The following is an 18,146-nucleotide window of genomic DNA, read 5'->3' as shown; positions in this document are numbered from 1 at the left end:
TCCTGCGATTCAGGACAATCCTTTCCAAAAACCACAGAGCAGAAAAATAAGAAACGCTGCACGCTTCCATTGTTTCCAGTTCTGTGTCAGTGACAAAAGTTCAGCTCTTCGGTTGCTGTATTGTGGATAAAAGTGCCATGCATTTGCAAGTACTGCCTGAATTGTCCTTAACCGGAAAAATAAAATATATGAAATCTTTAATGAAGCGCTGTTCCCCTTTACCTTTACTTAAGAAAGTGGGGGGGGGGGGGGGGGGGGGGTCTCTACGCCTGGGCAAGGGCTTGTTTGAGGTCTCGGAGCAACATGGACGCCATGACGCTCTTCTCTGTGTTGATGGTTAGCAGGGCAGTGGAGGACTCCTTCAGCTCCAGTGACACCAAGACCAGTGCTCCGCTGCTGACTGTCCGCCCAGCAAACCTGCAGGTGAGTTACAGATCATGGGTCAGCTTCAAAAACCACTGAGACAGACTGAAAATGAGCTGTTTGGTATTTCCTGCCCACTGCCAAAGAAAAAGCTCCTATAAAAACTGTTGACAACACATTCTGTTGTCTATCTGCAGTAACAGCGAAAGAAATGTAATTTTAAAGTCCTGTAAGAAATTAGAGGGTCTTTAGCTCCTCTACTGTGAAACAGAATATTTGCTTGGTGTACAGTTATACAAGGGTTTTAACTCAAACCTTTTGCATTTGATTAGAATGCTTCAAAGTGGGCGGGTTTGGAGTTTAGTGCAATACAAAGCTACAGTGGAGTCTGCTGCTGAGGGGATTGTTGGCTCCAGAGACACCTCTCTCACTGTTAGATCAGGAGGGAGAGATGAATGAATCAGACCTCCGCCACATTGTTTTGAAAAAGAAAACAAAGGTTTTGCTTCATCCAAAAACACATCACCTTCTATCTCTTTCCATATTTGCTCTGTTGGCTACTACAGCCCATCCAAACAGTGAAGTGCCGTTTTATATGACTGGTGTGGCTAGCCTGTCGCCCAAAGTCTCAGTTGATTGAATGAACTTCTGTAAATGTCCTTGAGTGAAGGATCAGTCATCCAATATTTGAAACCGTTAAACCAGAAAGGGAAAAGAAAAAAAAACATAAAGAAAAATCCAGAATAAATAAACATAAAGATTTTTCATCCACCTGTCTAACAAATCTTATGGGTTTTTTTTAACGTATCTGCAAAAATAAAAATGAAAAATGGTGTATGGAAACTAACATGTATCTGAATAATTGGTCATTACTGGGCAGGATATTGTAGCAGGTCGGGTATGTCATGCTATTTGAGAATAAAAACATACGTGTAGTTTTCTGGCAGGAATAAAACACTAGCTCTAGCTGTTAAAGAATGAGACTCATCTGTGCATTAAACCAAGCCTACATCACTACTTTTAGTGTACATTTCTATCATCATATTTCTAGTATATGAAATATGTCTTCAATTGAAATTAAACATAATGTCTAATCTTTTTATCAGCCTAAGACTTTTTTACTTAGAAAGTGTAAACAATTTACTGCAATTTCAGAATTCACATGAAACACCAGGATGTGAAGCCCACAGTGACGACTGCATAACAAACATCAGGCACCTTTGAATATTAGAGACTGCCCAACCTACACACTTAACTGAAATTTATCCCCCAACCAGTAAAACCTCATGTTTAAAAAAATTCTTCTACACCTCACACCTTGTAATTACTTGAAATTAGTGAATGAGACAAAGCAGGAAAATGATGTGACAGGAAATATAGAGAGCAGAGTAACAGACAGTGTATTATCCCAGCTGACTAAAGAGCCATTAGGGGTGAGACACGCCCTCCCTGCCCATCAAACAGAAGTCAGCCGTTTTTATGGACTGTGGGTGTCTATGAGTGTGTGGGAGCCTCTCGACCACTATGGGGGATGCCCCGTCCCACCGGCTCCCTCTGGACCATTGGGAGAATTCTTGGTTCGCTGTTTCCTTGGATACAGTCCCTGTAGACTGGGGGCAAATCTGGGCACACATGGTCCCCATTGAGAGCGCTAACAAGAGGTAGACAGGGGCTCTGACCCAGTGTGACCCTCTTTTGAGGGCGACAGAGCCGAGCAGAGCCCCCTCTCCCCTCTGCATCTCTGGGCCTCACGTGGCTAACTCCCAGCCATCTGCCTCCATTTAGCACTACATCCCTGCAACAAAGACCCCCCGTGGCAGCCTGCTTAGGCCTGACAAACAGCCCACAAAGAGTCCCACTTAGGCCTGACTAAAGCCTGTGAAGAGCCCCCACAGGACGGCCTGTGGACAGGCACTGTCACGGAGCCCCGTGACGGCGTGCTGAGTGGCAGGAGCGGCTAGCACGTCCGCCAATTAGCACGCACACGCTAAAGACGTGGAGGCGGGAGGCGAGGGGGGCACTAAGGGGACATGCATACACAATAAAACGGAGCTGGCTCACAAACCCAGTGTGTCTGGGTGTGTCTCTGGGGAGCTGCTAAATTACCATCAACAGAGGAGAGGGAGTTTATCAGGGAGCTCTCAGGGAGGAGAGAGAGTCCTCCTCAGGCTTAATTAAAATATTAGCCACTTCAGCAGGAAACACAAGCCATTCAAGAAGAGGATTAATTTCTCTCAAAAAATACCAACCTCTTTGCTCTGCTCTCACTTCTGTAAATAATTCACGGGTTGTGTATCAATCCAAATTTCTAATTGTGGCAAATCTGGCTATGTCCTCTTTCATAATCTGTTCCAACCCTTTAAAAACACAATAAAAAAATCCTATTCATGCAAAAAGTACATATATTTTGTTTCCATTTAACACACAATCATGAAAACATGTACAGTAAACATACATGGTCCCTTCTCTTCGCCCCTACTGTCAGCAGCTTAAGGTGTCTATGTGGTCCCCATGGCTTTGCTAATGGATTTAGGATATAAATCTATCATTTACTCAGCCAGTTAACACTACCCGGAGGCTGCTTTCATTTCGTCTCAGGAGACGCCGCTGTGGGCCTTTGTTCATGTGTGGTAATAAGAGCGAGTGAAAGAAGCAACAGCATGTTTTGATTGTGTTTGATTTCCAAGCGTGTTTGCTTCGAAAAATATTCTCGCTTTGCTGTTTGTGGTCATGTGGACATTGAGGTGCAAAGACCAGTTCTGCATCACATCTAACACGACACCAGTGCATTTTTAGGGCCTAGAAGGGAAAGATTAAGGACAAGCGGGCCTTAAACGGGTCATTGGTATTCTCCTGCACTCTTCACACACTGGGCTAAACACTGGATTAATTGCAGTGTATGGAAAGAAAAGCAAAGCATAACCCCTGGACTTAGAGCAGGCGGATTGGCATCGATCGGCAGGGCTGCGGCTAAGCATCACTCTCCAATTATCTGCGATTCTCCTCAGTGCAGAGGAGCCTGTGTGTGCCATCTGCCTCCCCTCCACCCTACCACTGCAAACACAAAGTGGGCTCCACCTTTACATTCACCCTCACGCAGAGAGGACGCAGAGGATTCTGCTACCAAGAATGCGGGACTTAACCCACAGCGAGTGCACAAGCCCCATGCATCTTACGTAAACATTCAACCAGCTTTAACTCTCTGGAAACGAGGTCAGGGTCAAAAACTGACTACTGTGCATGATGTTTTCACCAAAATCAGAAACTCAGAAAAGCTGAGGCCAAACGTGCAGTGGCTACAGCTGGACATTATTGTTCCATCCCGGTTCTTGGCCAGGTGGACAAGTGGAGGAGTGTCCTTCAGCTGAGTGGTCAGTGAGGCCAGACCAGAGCCGAACACATGCGAGCAGACTCAGACCAGGCAGATGGCCAGAGCTATTAGCCCCAATTAGAAGCAGGAACCCTCCACGCATCTCCAGAGCTTGGCCATACGGACGAACCGCAGCACTGCACTCGAAGGGCAGAGAGGCAGACGGACGTGAGAGGAAGAAGAGGACAGACTGCAGAGGCTGATGGGAAACAAAATGGGAAGTGGAGACAAGAACTTAACTCAACGAAGATTCGAGGAAAACCTTGCCAACAACTGAGTTTAACATGTAAATGTGGCTTCATGTTGTATCTTCATTGTGGTAATGTGGGTTGTTAATAGACTGCAGTTACATTGCACTCTTTGTATCATCTGAAGATATATCATAAGTCACACTGTCTGCTGTAGCAATCTGTAATAAAGAGACTGGGCGTTTAATTAGTCAGGTTATAAATGATAGTCAATTAAATTTTAAATAGGAACAAGAATTCAACTTCACCGAAAAGAGGAAAATTCACAATGTTCAGAGAAACATAATTTAATTATATCAAAGTGTAAAGTAAAGAGAAAGCATAGCTTATAAATCAAGGGGTTCAGTTTTTTTCCCTGAAAATTAGTCTCTAACCAGAGGGATTGGCAATGCATGCAAAATTCGATCAAATTTGCTTTCAAACGGACTGAAAAATAGAGCACATTTATTCTATTCCGCCTGTTTAGACATAAACAAGAACAGCGTTTTCTACATTTGCTTTCCTGCTTGATTTATTGCCATCCTCCTTTCCAGCAATCAATTTCTGTGTTTCAGTGGCATCCCCCCTCCGCTCGGGCCTCGACGCCTGTTTGGGAAAAGCAGTGCTGCACCCTGCTGATAAACAAGAGGAGTGCAGGGGATGGAAAGGTGCCGAGGGGAGGTGTCGGGGCAGGCTGTTGCTTTGTTAAACAGAAACCTACGTTACCTCCAATACTGCCATTTATCATGCAGTGAGGTTTCTGAGGTCAGTTTAAAGCACAGGCAGTGTGTTGTGAACTGTGTCATTCTTAGGATTCATATTGAGATCCTTTTCTACATTAAAGCTAAGCTCTCGCTCCTCTGAGGGCAGATAGCTTGTGTGATCTTACCCGGATGAGAGGACCCTTTTTCTGGGGAGATCATAGGAGAAAGAGAGGGGTCCTGGATGGAGGTCACCTCACACATCACATTTAATGCCGAGTGACCTCCACAATAAGCTCTCAGTGGGTGTATCCGATTAGATCGATCGCTCTGCTCTGTGTGTGTGTGTGTGTGTTATTCAAAGTATGCACAGCAGCAACACACAAAAACTCCAGGACTAAAATTACTAGTGTTAAAAGGATGAGCCCGCTGGCAGAAATTTAATCAACAACAATTTGAAATTAAATAACAGTTTGTCATTTATCAAGCAAAAAATCCAAACATCCTCCAGTTGCAGCTCCTAAAAGGTGAGGATTTGTTGCACCTTACAGTTTTATATTACAAAAATTAAATCAATTCAATTTAGTTTAATTTAATATTTGGTGGGTTTTTGACTGTTGTTCAGACATTCAGAGACATCATCTTTGCCCCTGTGGACCTGCGATGGGCATTTTTCGATGTTTTCGACATTAACCACCACAATGATGAACTGTGATGGCTTTTAACTTGTATGTCTTTTTCTCTTTTTTTGCTATGGGCCCTCTTGTGAGTCTGAAATGAAGTCTGAATTATAAATTATCTGTAGAAATAATACAGATTAATCAATAATGAAAATAGTTATTAGTGGCTGCCCTATTGTTACACCACTCTCGGTTGGGATCCAGATAATGGGAAAAGGGAAATGTAGTGTAAATTAAGCATGAATGATTCATTGCCTGTAGAATTATGAAACAAAGCTGCTTCCAAACAAAACAACAAAAACAATGAATGATAGAAATACAAACTTGCTCCAGCATCAAGTTGGAAAATTAAAAGCACAATCATAACTAGGGCTGCAACTACTGATGTATGAACTATTGTTTGCTTTAATGATAATTTTCTCATTATATTGAATAATTGTTTGTGTTTATGAAATCTTGGAAAATAGGGAACAATGCCCATCATAAGTGCCCGTGGTAACATTTACATGTTTGGGTTTTTGACTGCTGGTCAAACAAAGATACTAAATTTACTGTGATAGAAAAGTAAGAAAACCAAAAAATATTCACATTTGAAAAGGTGACACCAAGGATTTTTTGGACTGTTTTGCTTTTAAAATGACTTAACTTATTCACTGACTGGCAAAACTGTTTAAGATTAAAGGTATTCTATGCAGGATTGTCGATTACAGTTTGTTAACACGCTCGCCAGCAAAAGTGAAAGTATAAGCCAACCCCAGATTCTTAGGTTTGGCATTTCGCATCGCTATATGTGCGGTTTTTTTGCGCTGAGTCTCTTGGCTGCGGTCTCTCACCTGGTCGCTATCTTTTTATAAACCCCCAACCCCATCTGAGCTATGTGGTGGTACACGCCCACAAACATCTCGAACACAAAAAATACGAAAATCCAGGCAGTGAGCAAAGTCTCCGAAGGTAAATACACTGTCACACACTGTGAGTGGGTCACAAGTGATGACGAGAGGGATTACTTCTGTTCAGACTACATTGTTTTTAGTAAAATCCTGCAAAGCACATCTTTAACTTTAATGTTGACTGACTAAACAATTAATTGAATAACAGTGGCAGCACTAATTTCTCTCTGTTATTTGAACATGTAAATGGTAAATGGACCACATTTATATAGCACTTTTCTAGTCTTAGCAACCCCTCAAAGCCCTTTTCACCCCATTCACACACACATTCACACACTGGTGGCCAAGGCTACCATACATGGTGCCACCTGCTCATCAGATAATCATTCACGCACACTCAGTGTGTGTCACTCTACTTCCTGAGCCACCCCAATGTGTAAACTTGTGCAGTCACTGGCACCGAATCAAAACCATAAATGGACAGATTTAGAGATCTTTGCTACAACTTCTCAAAGACGTTTTAGAAGAAGACAATGGCTGAGGATTTTTTCAGCAAGGAACTCCATCATCTCTCTAAGGACAATGTGGAAAAGCCGGTCATCACCGGCAGACAACACTGAAAGGAGCGTCTTCATTAAGAGGACGGGCAACACTGGGAGACTGTCTTCCTCTTAAACTGTCACAGAAGCAGGAGAGAGATTGATAGCATGGAGTCATTTGAGCTATTGGTTATTCTCAATGAAGTATGGGCTTATTGGATGCAGGCCTCTCCCATTGGCTTACATTGATTTCCACTCACTCTTTCAGCTCTCTGTGCCCTTGTGCTACTGTCCCCTCTTATTCTTTCACTCTGACTCCCTCACTGTCCTTTAGTTATCCACCATTTCCTACGTCTCCCCTATTCCTAAAAAAAAAAAAAAGAAATTATCACGAACATGAGATCATTCAAAAGACGAAAAGACAGAGACATGTCTGCACAGAGCAGGATAATACAAAGACAGACAGAAAGAGACGAGCAGGAGGAGGACAGAGCATGGCGCAGAGGGATGGAGTGAAAGACAAAGAGGAAGTGAAAGAGAGATAGCGGTGTGGAGGGAGAGACAGATGGGTGGGTGGGTGGAGGGGGGGGGGGGGGGTGCATGGATGAAGTGAAAGAGAGACAGAGCAGGAAACAGAGGGAGAGAGGGAGGTGTAATTATCTATCAGGTGTTCGGGTGTGCGTGACAGAGGAGGAAGCTCATTAGCACACTCTGTGTACACCAATTACACAGCCAGGCTTCTCAGGGCATTCCCCTGGCATGTCTGTGTGAGGCTGGTGGGGGACACACAGACACTTTCACTCTATGATACCTGCATACACACCGTTTCACTCAACTCCACATAAAAACACAAGGCACATGTACGCAGGCACACTGTCTTTTTAGCTCTCAGACAGAACAAACTCATAAAATAGTTTCAAAGAAAGATTCTGGGATCACTACATTCCCTGACAGAACTTGCTGATGCCTGAATGTGCAGTCAAAATATTCAGTGGATGTTTCCATACACTTGGGGCATTTTAGGAACATGCTGTTAAATCAAATAAACATATTTTTTCTACTTTAGTTTGTTTTTCCGTAGTTCCCATCATGTATTTATATCCTAATGTATATTACTGTTCCTCAGTATGCTGTATTATTTTACATGTACTCATGTCTCTTTGCAAATTAGATCCCATTGGGACTTGACTCATTTAATAGAAGGTTAAAATTGATGGATAACTTCTCAAACTGAAGAAACCCAAACTATTGGTGCTAACGAAATATTTATGTCGCCCCTGCAACAAGGCCTGTTTCCATTATTACTGACTTATCCAGGTCATCAAAAGTGATCAAGGTCGTATGTGTCTGGAGGTCCACTGTGTGGAAATGAAGAATTCATGTGGTGAATAAAATGTGTGTGCATTTCTGGAGAATTCACCTGTGGAAGTCGTTTTTGCTGGATGAAACCACTCCTACGTTGGCCACAGACAGGACCTGCTTGCTGATGGCCTGGCTGGAGGTGTTTGCTGTTGCCATGGTGATGGTTGCAGACGTCTCATTCATGCCCAGGAGCTTACCTGAGAGAATGCAAAATGTTAAACCATCAAAGAACAACCTATGCAAACAGGAGTTTAATTCTGGTCCTCCTGTTAATTACATGTATTTGTCTAATATAAACTTGAACTTAATATATAGCAGCTATGGGCATAATCACAACTCCACGGTCAAGTGTTATACATATAAAATATTCAATAACAATTTTTGTATACAAAGTATTTTGGGACTTGATTTCAGGGCTGCCACTAATGGAACAACATGATAAAACAGATTGATGGTAACTGGGGATGCTTAAAAATAAAAGGGTGCCTTCTTTAATATTACAAATAGAGTTGCAAAAAAGACTCCCAGTTGAAGGCAAAGGGCCAGTTCATGTGCACTTAGTAATGAGCAAGAATTTGGGAGAAAGAATGGAGATAAATATGCACAAGTTAGGCAGAAATAAAAGAGGTCTTAAAGGCAAATATAATGAAAACCTGTAAACTGAAAGCATGAATTAACTTCACTCAATTAGTATAAAGCAGCAATTTGCTAGAGAGAAAAAAGCTCCAGCAAAGCAAGTTGTTCTGCTCTGGTGTGTTTTTTTTAGTGCAAGGTGTATTCAGTAGAGCTCAAAACACAGCGAATGAAGATTAATTAAGGCAGAAGCAGCATTAAGCAGGCACTTAAGAGCACACTGATGGCTTAGATATGAGTATGCTCTCAGCTCTCAATAGCTGCCACAGGATGTAGCTCCACAGGTGTGTGCGCCTCTGTGTGTGTGTGGGGAATATCATTAAGTGCTTCATAAGAGGCAAGCATTCTGCCTTAATGACAAAGGTGAAGAAATGTTTATTAGAGGTTGGCTACTATGATTTTATTTCACTTTAGGTCTGTAAAATGTGTTTTAGATTCATCTTTAACAGTTAAATTGCCTTTTTTAGAATAGGTCTGGTGATATTCTATATTTTCTTATTGTTAAAACCCTGTTTACATTATGTACAGTAGCATGCAAAAGCAGCCATGGTCAAAATTTTGTTTACTGTGAACCGTTAAGTGAGAAACTGATCTCCAAAAGGCATGAAGTTAAAGATAAAACATGCTTTTCAACATTTTAAGCAAGATCAGTGTATTATTTTTGTTTTGTACAAGTTTAGAGTGAAAAAAGAAAAGGACCACCCTGCAAAAGTTTGGGCACCCCAAGATATTTGAGCTCTCAGACAACTTTTACCAGGGTCTCAGACCTTAACTAGAAAAGCACTCGGAGAGCGCAGACCTCCACCAAGCAGCTTGGATTTCCCGCCATTTTATAATTTTATCCACTTCAACCGATTACCACCAAATTTTTTTCATCTGTTCCTTGTCCCATTATCAACCTTTCCTGAAAATTTCATCAAAATCCGTTCAGAACTTTTTGAGTTATTTTGCAGACAAACAAACAGACAAACAAACCAACACCAGCGAAAACATAACCTCCTTGGCAGAGGTAATTAGCTTGTTAGGGCTATGACTTGTTTACAGTCATTGTTAGGAAAGGCCAGGTGATACAAATTTCAAAGCTTTATAAATACTCTTACTCCTGAAACCTTGTCTCAACAATCAGCAGCCATGGGCTCCTCTAAACAGCTGCCTAGCACTCTGAAAACTAAAATAACTGATGCCCACAAAGCAGGAGAAGGCTTTAAGAAGATAGCAAAGTGTTTTCAGGTCGGTCTTTCCACAGTTCGTAACGTAATTATGAAATATTTATATCACCTTTATTTATTCATGGAGGGCCAATTGAGAGCGAGCTCTCATTTCCAATGGCACCCTGATTACAGTACAATAAATACAATTCAATACACATTACAATACGTATCAATAACGATAATATACACACCACAGAAGCATATAATGAAGACAACAAGTACATGTACATTCAGAAAGCATGAGGTCAATAAGAATGCGTTTAAAATGATTAAAAGGAATCCATGTATCCAACTGAAGCTGAGACAGCAGATTATTCCATTTAAGAGGAGCGAAATAACCAAAAGCAATTTTTCCTACCTCCGTTCTAACAGTTGGGATATTAAGAGCCAGTGAGTTTGGTGCACGAGTGGGGTAGTTTAAAGATCGAAAACTCAGTAAGCTCGATAAATAGAGAGAGAGTTTTTTAAGCAATGCCTTATAGATAAACAATATACAGTGTTGCTCCCTTCTCAGAGCCAGGGAAGTCCAGAGTACATTTTGATAGAGTTGGCAGTGATGGGTCATGAACCCATCGCCAGTAATAAATCTAATAGCAGAATGATAAATTGTGTCAAGTGGTTTAAGAATAGAGGGAGAAGCATGCATATAAATAATATCACCATAATCTAAAACCGATAAAAAGGTAGCAAGTACTAATTGCTTTCTACAGTGCTGAGGTAGACAGGATTTATTTCTCTAAAAGAATGCCAATAAAGGCTTCAGCTTCTTTAAAAGTTCTGCAACATGTAAATTAAAAGACAATTTGTCATCAATCCAGATACCCAAGTATTTATAACAGGAAACCCTTTCCAAGGGAGTCCCATCAGCAGTAGCAAGGCTGATCTTATTTAAGTCAGCAGTGCGTTTTTGTTTTTTTTTTGTTTGTTTGTTTTTTTGTGAAAATCATGTACTTTGATTTTCCTGGATTTAAAACCAATTTAAGATCAGTCAGAGTTCTTTGGATACAACAGAAGTCATCTTGTAAATTACTCAGAGCTATTTCAACAGAGGGAGCAAAAGAATATATGATTGAATCATCAGCATAAAGATGAATTGAGCTATTTTTGATACCACAATTAAAATCATTGATATAAATAGAAAATAACAGAGGTCCTAAAACAGAACCCTGCGGAACCCCTTTGTATATATTCAAAAATTCCGATATGAGACCATCACTAATCACAGCTTGAGATCTACCAGATAAATAATTCTCACCCCATTTACATGACTTGTAATCAAGCCCAATATTATGCAGACACTCAAGAAGGATAGTATGGTCAACCGAGTCAAAGGCCTTAGAAGGGTCAATAAAAAGGGCAACACAATCAAGTTTACTGTCTAGCGATATCGTTCATAACCTTAGCAATTGCTGACACAGTGCTATGTCCAGGTCTAAAACCAGACTGATAGATGTTTAAAACTTCATGTTCAGATAAAAAAATATCTAATTTGGTTGCTTATCAGACGTTCTAATAGTTTCGCTAAGCAGGGTAGTTTTGAAATTGGACAGTAATTATTCAGTTCATTTGAGGGGCCACTTTTGTGCAGAGGAGTTACAAATGCTGTTTTCCATATATTAGGAATACAATCAGTTAAAAGAGTCAGATTAAAAATGTGCAACAAGAAATGGCAGTTAACAGGAACTGTGATGGCCAGCTTGAAGTCTGGAAGACCAAGAAAACTTTCCAAGAGAGCTGCTTGTAGGATTCTTAGAAAGGCAAATCAAAGCCCCTGTTTGACTGCAAAAGACCTGCAGGAAGATTTATCAGACACTGGAGTGGTGGTGCACTGTTCTACTGTGCAGCGACACCTATACAAATATGACCCTAATGGAAGAGTCATCAGAAGAAAACCTTTCCTGTGTCCTCAAATTCAGTGTCAGAAGTTTACAAAGGAACATCTAAAAAAAAAACCTGATGATTTTGGAAACAAGTCCTGTGGACTGATGAAGTTAAAATAGGACTTTTTGGGCATAGTGAGCAAAGGTATGTTTGGAGAAAAAAGGGTGCAGAATTTCATCGAAATAACTCCTGTCCATCTGTTGGCGGTTCGATCATGCTTTGGGCTTGTGTTGCAGCCAGTGGCACGGGGAACATTTCACAGGTAGAGGGAAGAATGGATTCAATTCAATTCCAGCTACTAAGTACTGACCATGCAGGGTGCCCAAACCTTTGCTTTAGGCCCTTTTCCTGTTTTTGTTATTTTGAAACTGTGAAAGATTGAAATTAAAAAAGTAATTTTTGCACAAAATTTTGACCAGGGGTGCCCAAACTTTTGCAAGCCACTGTGTCCATTTAAAAAAAACCCATCTATACCTACACATATATATTATCTATATCAATACAGACCTCAAAAATCCAGTATCATTCAGGCCATGATCATCATATTGAACTTGGGCACTCCATTTTGAATCACACATTAGAGACATCACCAAACTGTCTTACTTTTAATCTCTTCAGAAACATTGCCAAGGTTGGACAGTTTTTCTCTCAGGCTGACACAGAAAAACTTATGCATGCCTTTTTACCTCTAGGCTTGACTACTGTAATGCTCTCTTGTTTGGTCTACCTCAAAAAAAGGTGTTAGCGGCCTACAACTTGTTCGGAATACAGCAGCTAGAATACTGACGAAGACCAGACAGAGAGCACATATAACTCCTGTTTAAAGTCAATGCATTGGCTGCCTATCAGTTGTGGAATTGATTTTAAGATTCTCTTATTAGTTTTGAAATCACTGAATGGTCTGGCACCAGCCCATCTCTTGGACATGCTTCTTAGATATGTACCTAGCAGGTCCCTCAGATCCTCTACTGCTGGCCTGCTGGTCATCCCATGGATTTCAATAAAAATCCATTAGGAATCAGCGTTTAGCCACAGTGGCCCAAGTCTATGGAACAGTCTACCTGAGCATCTGAGGGACTCAACCTCAGTGGACATTTTTAAATTAAACCTTAAGGCATATCTTTTTCACTTGGCTTTTACTTAATAGTGCTTCATCATTTGTTGCCTCTGTTTTTAAGTCTCCTCTTTAGTATTTTCTACTGTTCCCCCCCCCCTTATCTTTACATGTTCATTACATGTTCTTTTTTAATGTTATTCATTTTATAAATGTTATCTTTTATTGTTTTACTCTCTAGTTATTTACATGTTGTACATCACTTTATCTATGCTGTTTTAATCATGCTCTGTGGAACATTTTGGGCTGCATGTTTGTATGAAAGAGGCTTTATAAATAAAGTTTGATTTGATTTTAAGGGTTTACTTTGAGTCAACCCTAATTGCGTACCTAATGTGTAACAATCCACAGCTGAAAACCCCCAAATAAATGCACAATTTCCTCTCGTTTGAGTGACGTTTGCTAAAAACGACAGGGCTGAGGCTTCAAAAAATAAATAACTATAGATTTGTCAGCCTTTTTTTTAAAGATTCATGGCATCAGTAAGAAGAGTATGAGGGTGGGGAAGTCAAAAAGTTTAAAGAGACGGACTAACACTTTGGTTCTGGAGATTTGCTGAAAATAAAAAAAATTAGAATATGGCCAGCTTTATCTTTTAATCAGAATATTATCATCAGAAGCTGATTTGCAAAAAAGACTGTGGACATTTGGGCAAACAGGAAAGATAATTCTTTTATTTGAGACCCAGCAGAGCAGCTCAGAATGACCTACCAATATTGACAGATCTATCAGGATGGTCTACTATCTTTGTAAATATAGTTAAAAGTATAGTAGCTTATTGTGTCAAGTATTATTGAAATGTGGTTAAAAGTAGAGTAGCTCATTCTGTCAGGTATGAAATGAAATGAAATCAGAATGTGGTATTATCTCTATAAATATGGTGAAAAGTATGGCCATGTCATTTGGAATGTATTTTTTCGCCTCCTGAACACACTGCAAATGCACACATCACATTGGTAGGTCATCCTGTGAGGTTGCTCTGCACGTCAAAACACCAACAGTCTTGAAACACTAACAGAAAAGAAAGGGATTAGTTCTTCCTCTATCACCAATTTGATTCAGGAGAAAAAAAATGCAAGCTTGTATTTAGTGGTAATTATTACAACAATCTTCATTGTGCTTTAGGCTTATAACAGGACACTGATACAAATATACCTCACCTTGCTCCTTGCTGAAGTCTTGCTCTGTCACACTACTGGGCATTAATAGCTCACCCACAGCCGGCTGGATGGACACACTGAACTGGTCCTCCTTGGTGCTGCGGGAGGAAAACAACAGGAAAGCATTAGTGAATCATTTACAGGATATCTAACATAAAGAGTGAAGTAGGATAATTGTGAGGTCGGACTTGTTGCAAGACAATGTTTCCCCCCTAATTCAAATTCATTTTAACCTGAGTGAATGAAGGATGACGTGCTACAGTGTGCGTCTTTTGTGCACATGTATGTATTCTTGCTTTGCTTGTGTATTAAATGTTTCTCTTCTGATTGCCTTGCAAACCACACTCTGTGAATGGCATTTTGGGCCAGATTGATTCCCCCATCCTGAACAGATTTTCTGATAAGGTTATTGATCAGCTGAGCAGCGGTGCTGATGGCATTCAGCAGGTTGATTTGAGCTGGGGCTGATTACTGGAGGAATAATTGTTATCCCAGTGAACCCAGATCAATTGTGGCTGATGTCTCACCTGGGAGTGCTGGCACAGAGCAGGGAAGGAAAAGGAGAATTACCAAAGAACAAATGAGTGAGGAAAAAGGTAAGAGAGGATGCAAATGAACATAAAAGAAAGAGACACACGAGGGAGATGTGATGTTGAATCTGGAGAGCAGTAGCAGAAAAGGGTAGTGAAAGAGATGTAGGTCTGAGAGGGAAAAAAAGCCTGACTTGATATGAGCGGATGTCAAGTTGTCTTACCACAACTGGAAGTTGGCTGCTTGTGTCGAGTCGCTGAAGTCAATACCCATGGAAACCGTCACTGAGGCCTCTGGCTCCAGCCGCTCTGAGAGTGGAAAAAAGAGGGGAGGAAAGACGAGAGGAGAAAAGGAAGAGTGAGTGACAAGGGCACAGTGTGCAACGTGGGGAAGGATGGAGCAAAGGGATAGGAGGTGGTGGAGGGAGGGGGGGCAGCAGCAGAGTGGAACAGACAGGCATCCACACCACTTGTGTTTTCTACTTCACAAAGCAAGGCCACCGTGTGTGAGAAATCTATCCTTCAATCTCATCCCCCCCCCACACCTCTAGCCTCGGGGAGAGAGAAAAAAAAAACACATGAAGGACTAGCATATTTCCAAAACAACAGGCTTGTCAAAGAGAGCATCAGCATCAAGAGGGACGAGGTGAGGGAGACAGACAGAGCGGACGAAAGACAGAGTTAAGTAAAGGCAAAAAAAAAAAAAAAAAAATGCTGAAGAGAGAGTCTGGACAGCTGAATGAGAAAGGAGGATGGGGAGGAGGGGGGTTAAGGATGAGAAGAACACAGACAGACAGAAACATCCTCCGCGCTTCCCCAGTCGGCCTGTGTTTCTCTCTCCGCGGAGCAGCGCTATTTTACTGTATAACTCTTTCTACAGACAGAGAAGAGAAGAGACTCCTGAGAAAACCCTCTGAAAACAGAGCCATCATGGACTCACTTCCAATCCAACCTTTACGGTCTCTAACATGCATTCTCTGGTTTTACCTTCTTTATTTTACACTCCCTGTATCCTCCCTCTTCTGTGTTAGTATAAACCATAGCATAAACTATTTAGAATATCATCTGAAGTAAAGACTTCTATTGAAACTGCAAAGTTACATGTATCCTTCCTAGGTTTTTAACACATTTCAACTAGTGAATAAGTGGTAATATGTGTAAGAACAACTTGTCCGCAAAGGAAATATGCAATTGAGATTATTAAAGTCAGCAAGTTAATGAACTAAAAACCTACCTTATCACTTTCTGACACATGCAGTCAACACAAAATCTATTATCATCTTCTGCACTACTGTCAATCACTCATAAAGGTTTTTCCAAAACTGCTAATTTAAAGGGATTATTCAACATTTTGGGTGTGTGCACTGGGTGTGTGTACATTAATGTGGATACAATGACGAAGTGGTTAAAGGGAAATAATAGAACAGCTAGAACAGTTTGGTAAGTTCAGAAAATTACATCGTTTTACAGCCTTTAGAACTAGGAAAATGAAGTAGGAAGTCTGTGTGTAAACTGTGACGGATATTTACAACAGTTTTATCTTTTTTTACCATCTCTCCACAAAGATGCTTTGCTAACCTGGGGGTTTGTGTTTAAAACCTGTATTATCATCTAACATGTTTTTATCTCTGTTGGACTTCTTGAAATGTGGAACTGTTCCCAGATCTCCACAATTACTTAAATGAGTATGTTTAGGATGTTTTTGGCTATCATGCCAACACAAAATAAAAAATAAAACTCATGCCATAATAGACCACACAATGCTACTTAGTGTTCTTTTTTATATTTGTAAATGAATTATTAAAGGCAGAGGACATGCCAGTAACTTGCTGCTACTAATTAGTTCAGAAGAAAGATGTTAATTGACTTAGGAACATGTTGCTGGACACAAACAGAGAGCAAATCACAAATACTATTTCATTTTACACTGTTCAATTACAGGTTTAACAACCGTTCACATGGCGATGAGCAGCAATGGAAGAGTAATGTACCCTGTAGAGGCAAAGTACAATATTTCTTACTAAATACAAACCCTGTTATGTATTGCCCTTAATGAACACACACAAATCAGCATTACATAAAGCTTTGTCTGTATTTATCCTCTGCAACTTATCCAAACCGACTCCAGCCACCAGATCGCAGTAGCTGGGCTCAATCGATCCAAATTACCCACTGTTTGGCTGCTTGCGTTCCTTCAATGCCCAATCAATCCCCTGCAATTGACAGTTTTAACGTGCTCCACCGCACACCACTTGTGTGTGTGTTTGTGTGTGCATGAAAAAGAAAATCTTGAAGGAGCCCTACTCTCAGTCATATATTATATACCGAGTGCAGCAATCATACAACAGTGTGACAAGAAATATGGAGATGGTGCATGTTTGTTCGTCCTGATCGATACTAATGAACAGGGATTAGCTGAAGTAATATTGGCTGTTTTCAGGTGAGGATGGGGACAGGCTATTTGCTGAGCTGATAGCAAACAGGCTTAAAATGGTCATTTAATATCTATCTGAGAAAACAATCATAGTAAAGGTAGAGCTGCAGAATTTTCAGAAAGCCATCATGGATGAAAAGGAAAGCCAACCAATACTGCATAGAAATTGTAATAAATGCAGTTGTTTAGATTACAGAAGGGGAAAAAAACAATTGTGACACCCAAAATCAGGCTTGAGTTTGACCCTCACATTTGTGTGGACTGGCAGCAAGTTTTACAATTACAGAAAGTATCATAAATACAATACAAGGAGAAATAAGATTGCATAGAAGCTTTAAGGCCATATAAGACACATTTTAAATAAATGTAACAAAATAAAAAAATCAGACAATTAGCGATCAAATAATAACTAATTAAGTTAGTGACACAGGGATTGAATAAATAAATAAAAAATATAAACTCAAACATTGAACATCACACTTTAGATAAAGTTCATGGTAAATTCAAATTTCTATTTAGTCTGAGATTAAAGGGACATTGTGTAACATTTTCAGTTGTTTATTGGCAAAAATCGATGTCTGCATTTATAAATACGTCATCATTGGTGTATTATTACCTCCACCAATAATCTGACTTATTCTCGTAAAAGGAGAATTTCGGATTTGTTTGTACATTGTGCGTGTAGTCTTCTGGGGGGTTCCATAACGTTTCGCCATCTTGAGAATACATCCGCCAGCAAGGGACATACTTATATACCGCTAACAGCAGCTAACAGCGTTATGCTGTATGCTTCTCAGTCACACAGCGCTGGCCTGGCTCTCAACAAAAACGCAGAAGACGGGGCTGTATGTCCCTTGCTGGCGGATGTGTTCTGGCACTGGCCGCTTACAGCGGGTGTTAGTGGCGCAGTGATGCGAGGAGAGGGATGAGGTGTGTGAGGTTGAGCCACTTGTCAGTTGTCAAAAGACAAGATTTTTCGATTTACACCTTCCCCAACAGTCCTACGTTGTTAACACAGCCAGCATGGTGAGGAAAGCGGTTTGTCAACTCG

At 40.7% G+C, this 18,146-nt stretch overlaps 1 protein-coding gene across 2 annotated transcripts in view; it reads right to left on the bottom strand.

Moving 5' to 3' along the window:
- Positions 1-241: 241 nt before the first annotated feature.
- ap3b1a (adaptor related protein complex 3 subunit beta 1a) overlaps positions 242-18,146 on the bottom strand; it is an 80,768-nt gene continuing 62,863 nt past the window's right edge. For both annotated transcript variants that reach the window (XM_033647035.2, XM_033647034.2), the window contains exons 24-27: positions 14,886-14,970; positions 14,132-14,229; positions 8,191-8,329; positions 242-417 (exon numbers count right to left, since the gene is read on the bottom strand). In XM_033647035.2, coding sequence (XP_033502926.2) covers positions 264-417; positions 8,191-8,329; positions 14,132-14,229; positions 14,886-14,970 — 476 coding nt within the window. In that variant the 3' untranslated portion in view covers positions 242-263. The remainder of the gene's footprint in view (positions 418-8,190; positions 8,330-14,131; positions 14,230-14,885; positions 14,971-18,146) is intronic.

This window comes from Epinephelus lanceolatus, chromosome 19 (genome assembly GCF_041903045.1).
Source record: "Epinephelus lanceolatus isolate andai-2023 chromosome 19, ASM4190304v1, whole genome shotgun sequence".
Classification (NCBI taxonomy): domain Eukaryota; kingdom Metazoa; phylum Chordata; class Actinopteri; order Perciformes; family Serranidae; genus Epinephelus; species Epinephelus lanceolatus.
The sequence above is the reverse complement of the archived record's forward strand: the minus strand, read 5'-3'. Positions and strand labels throughout refer to the sequence as shown.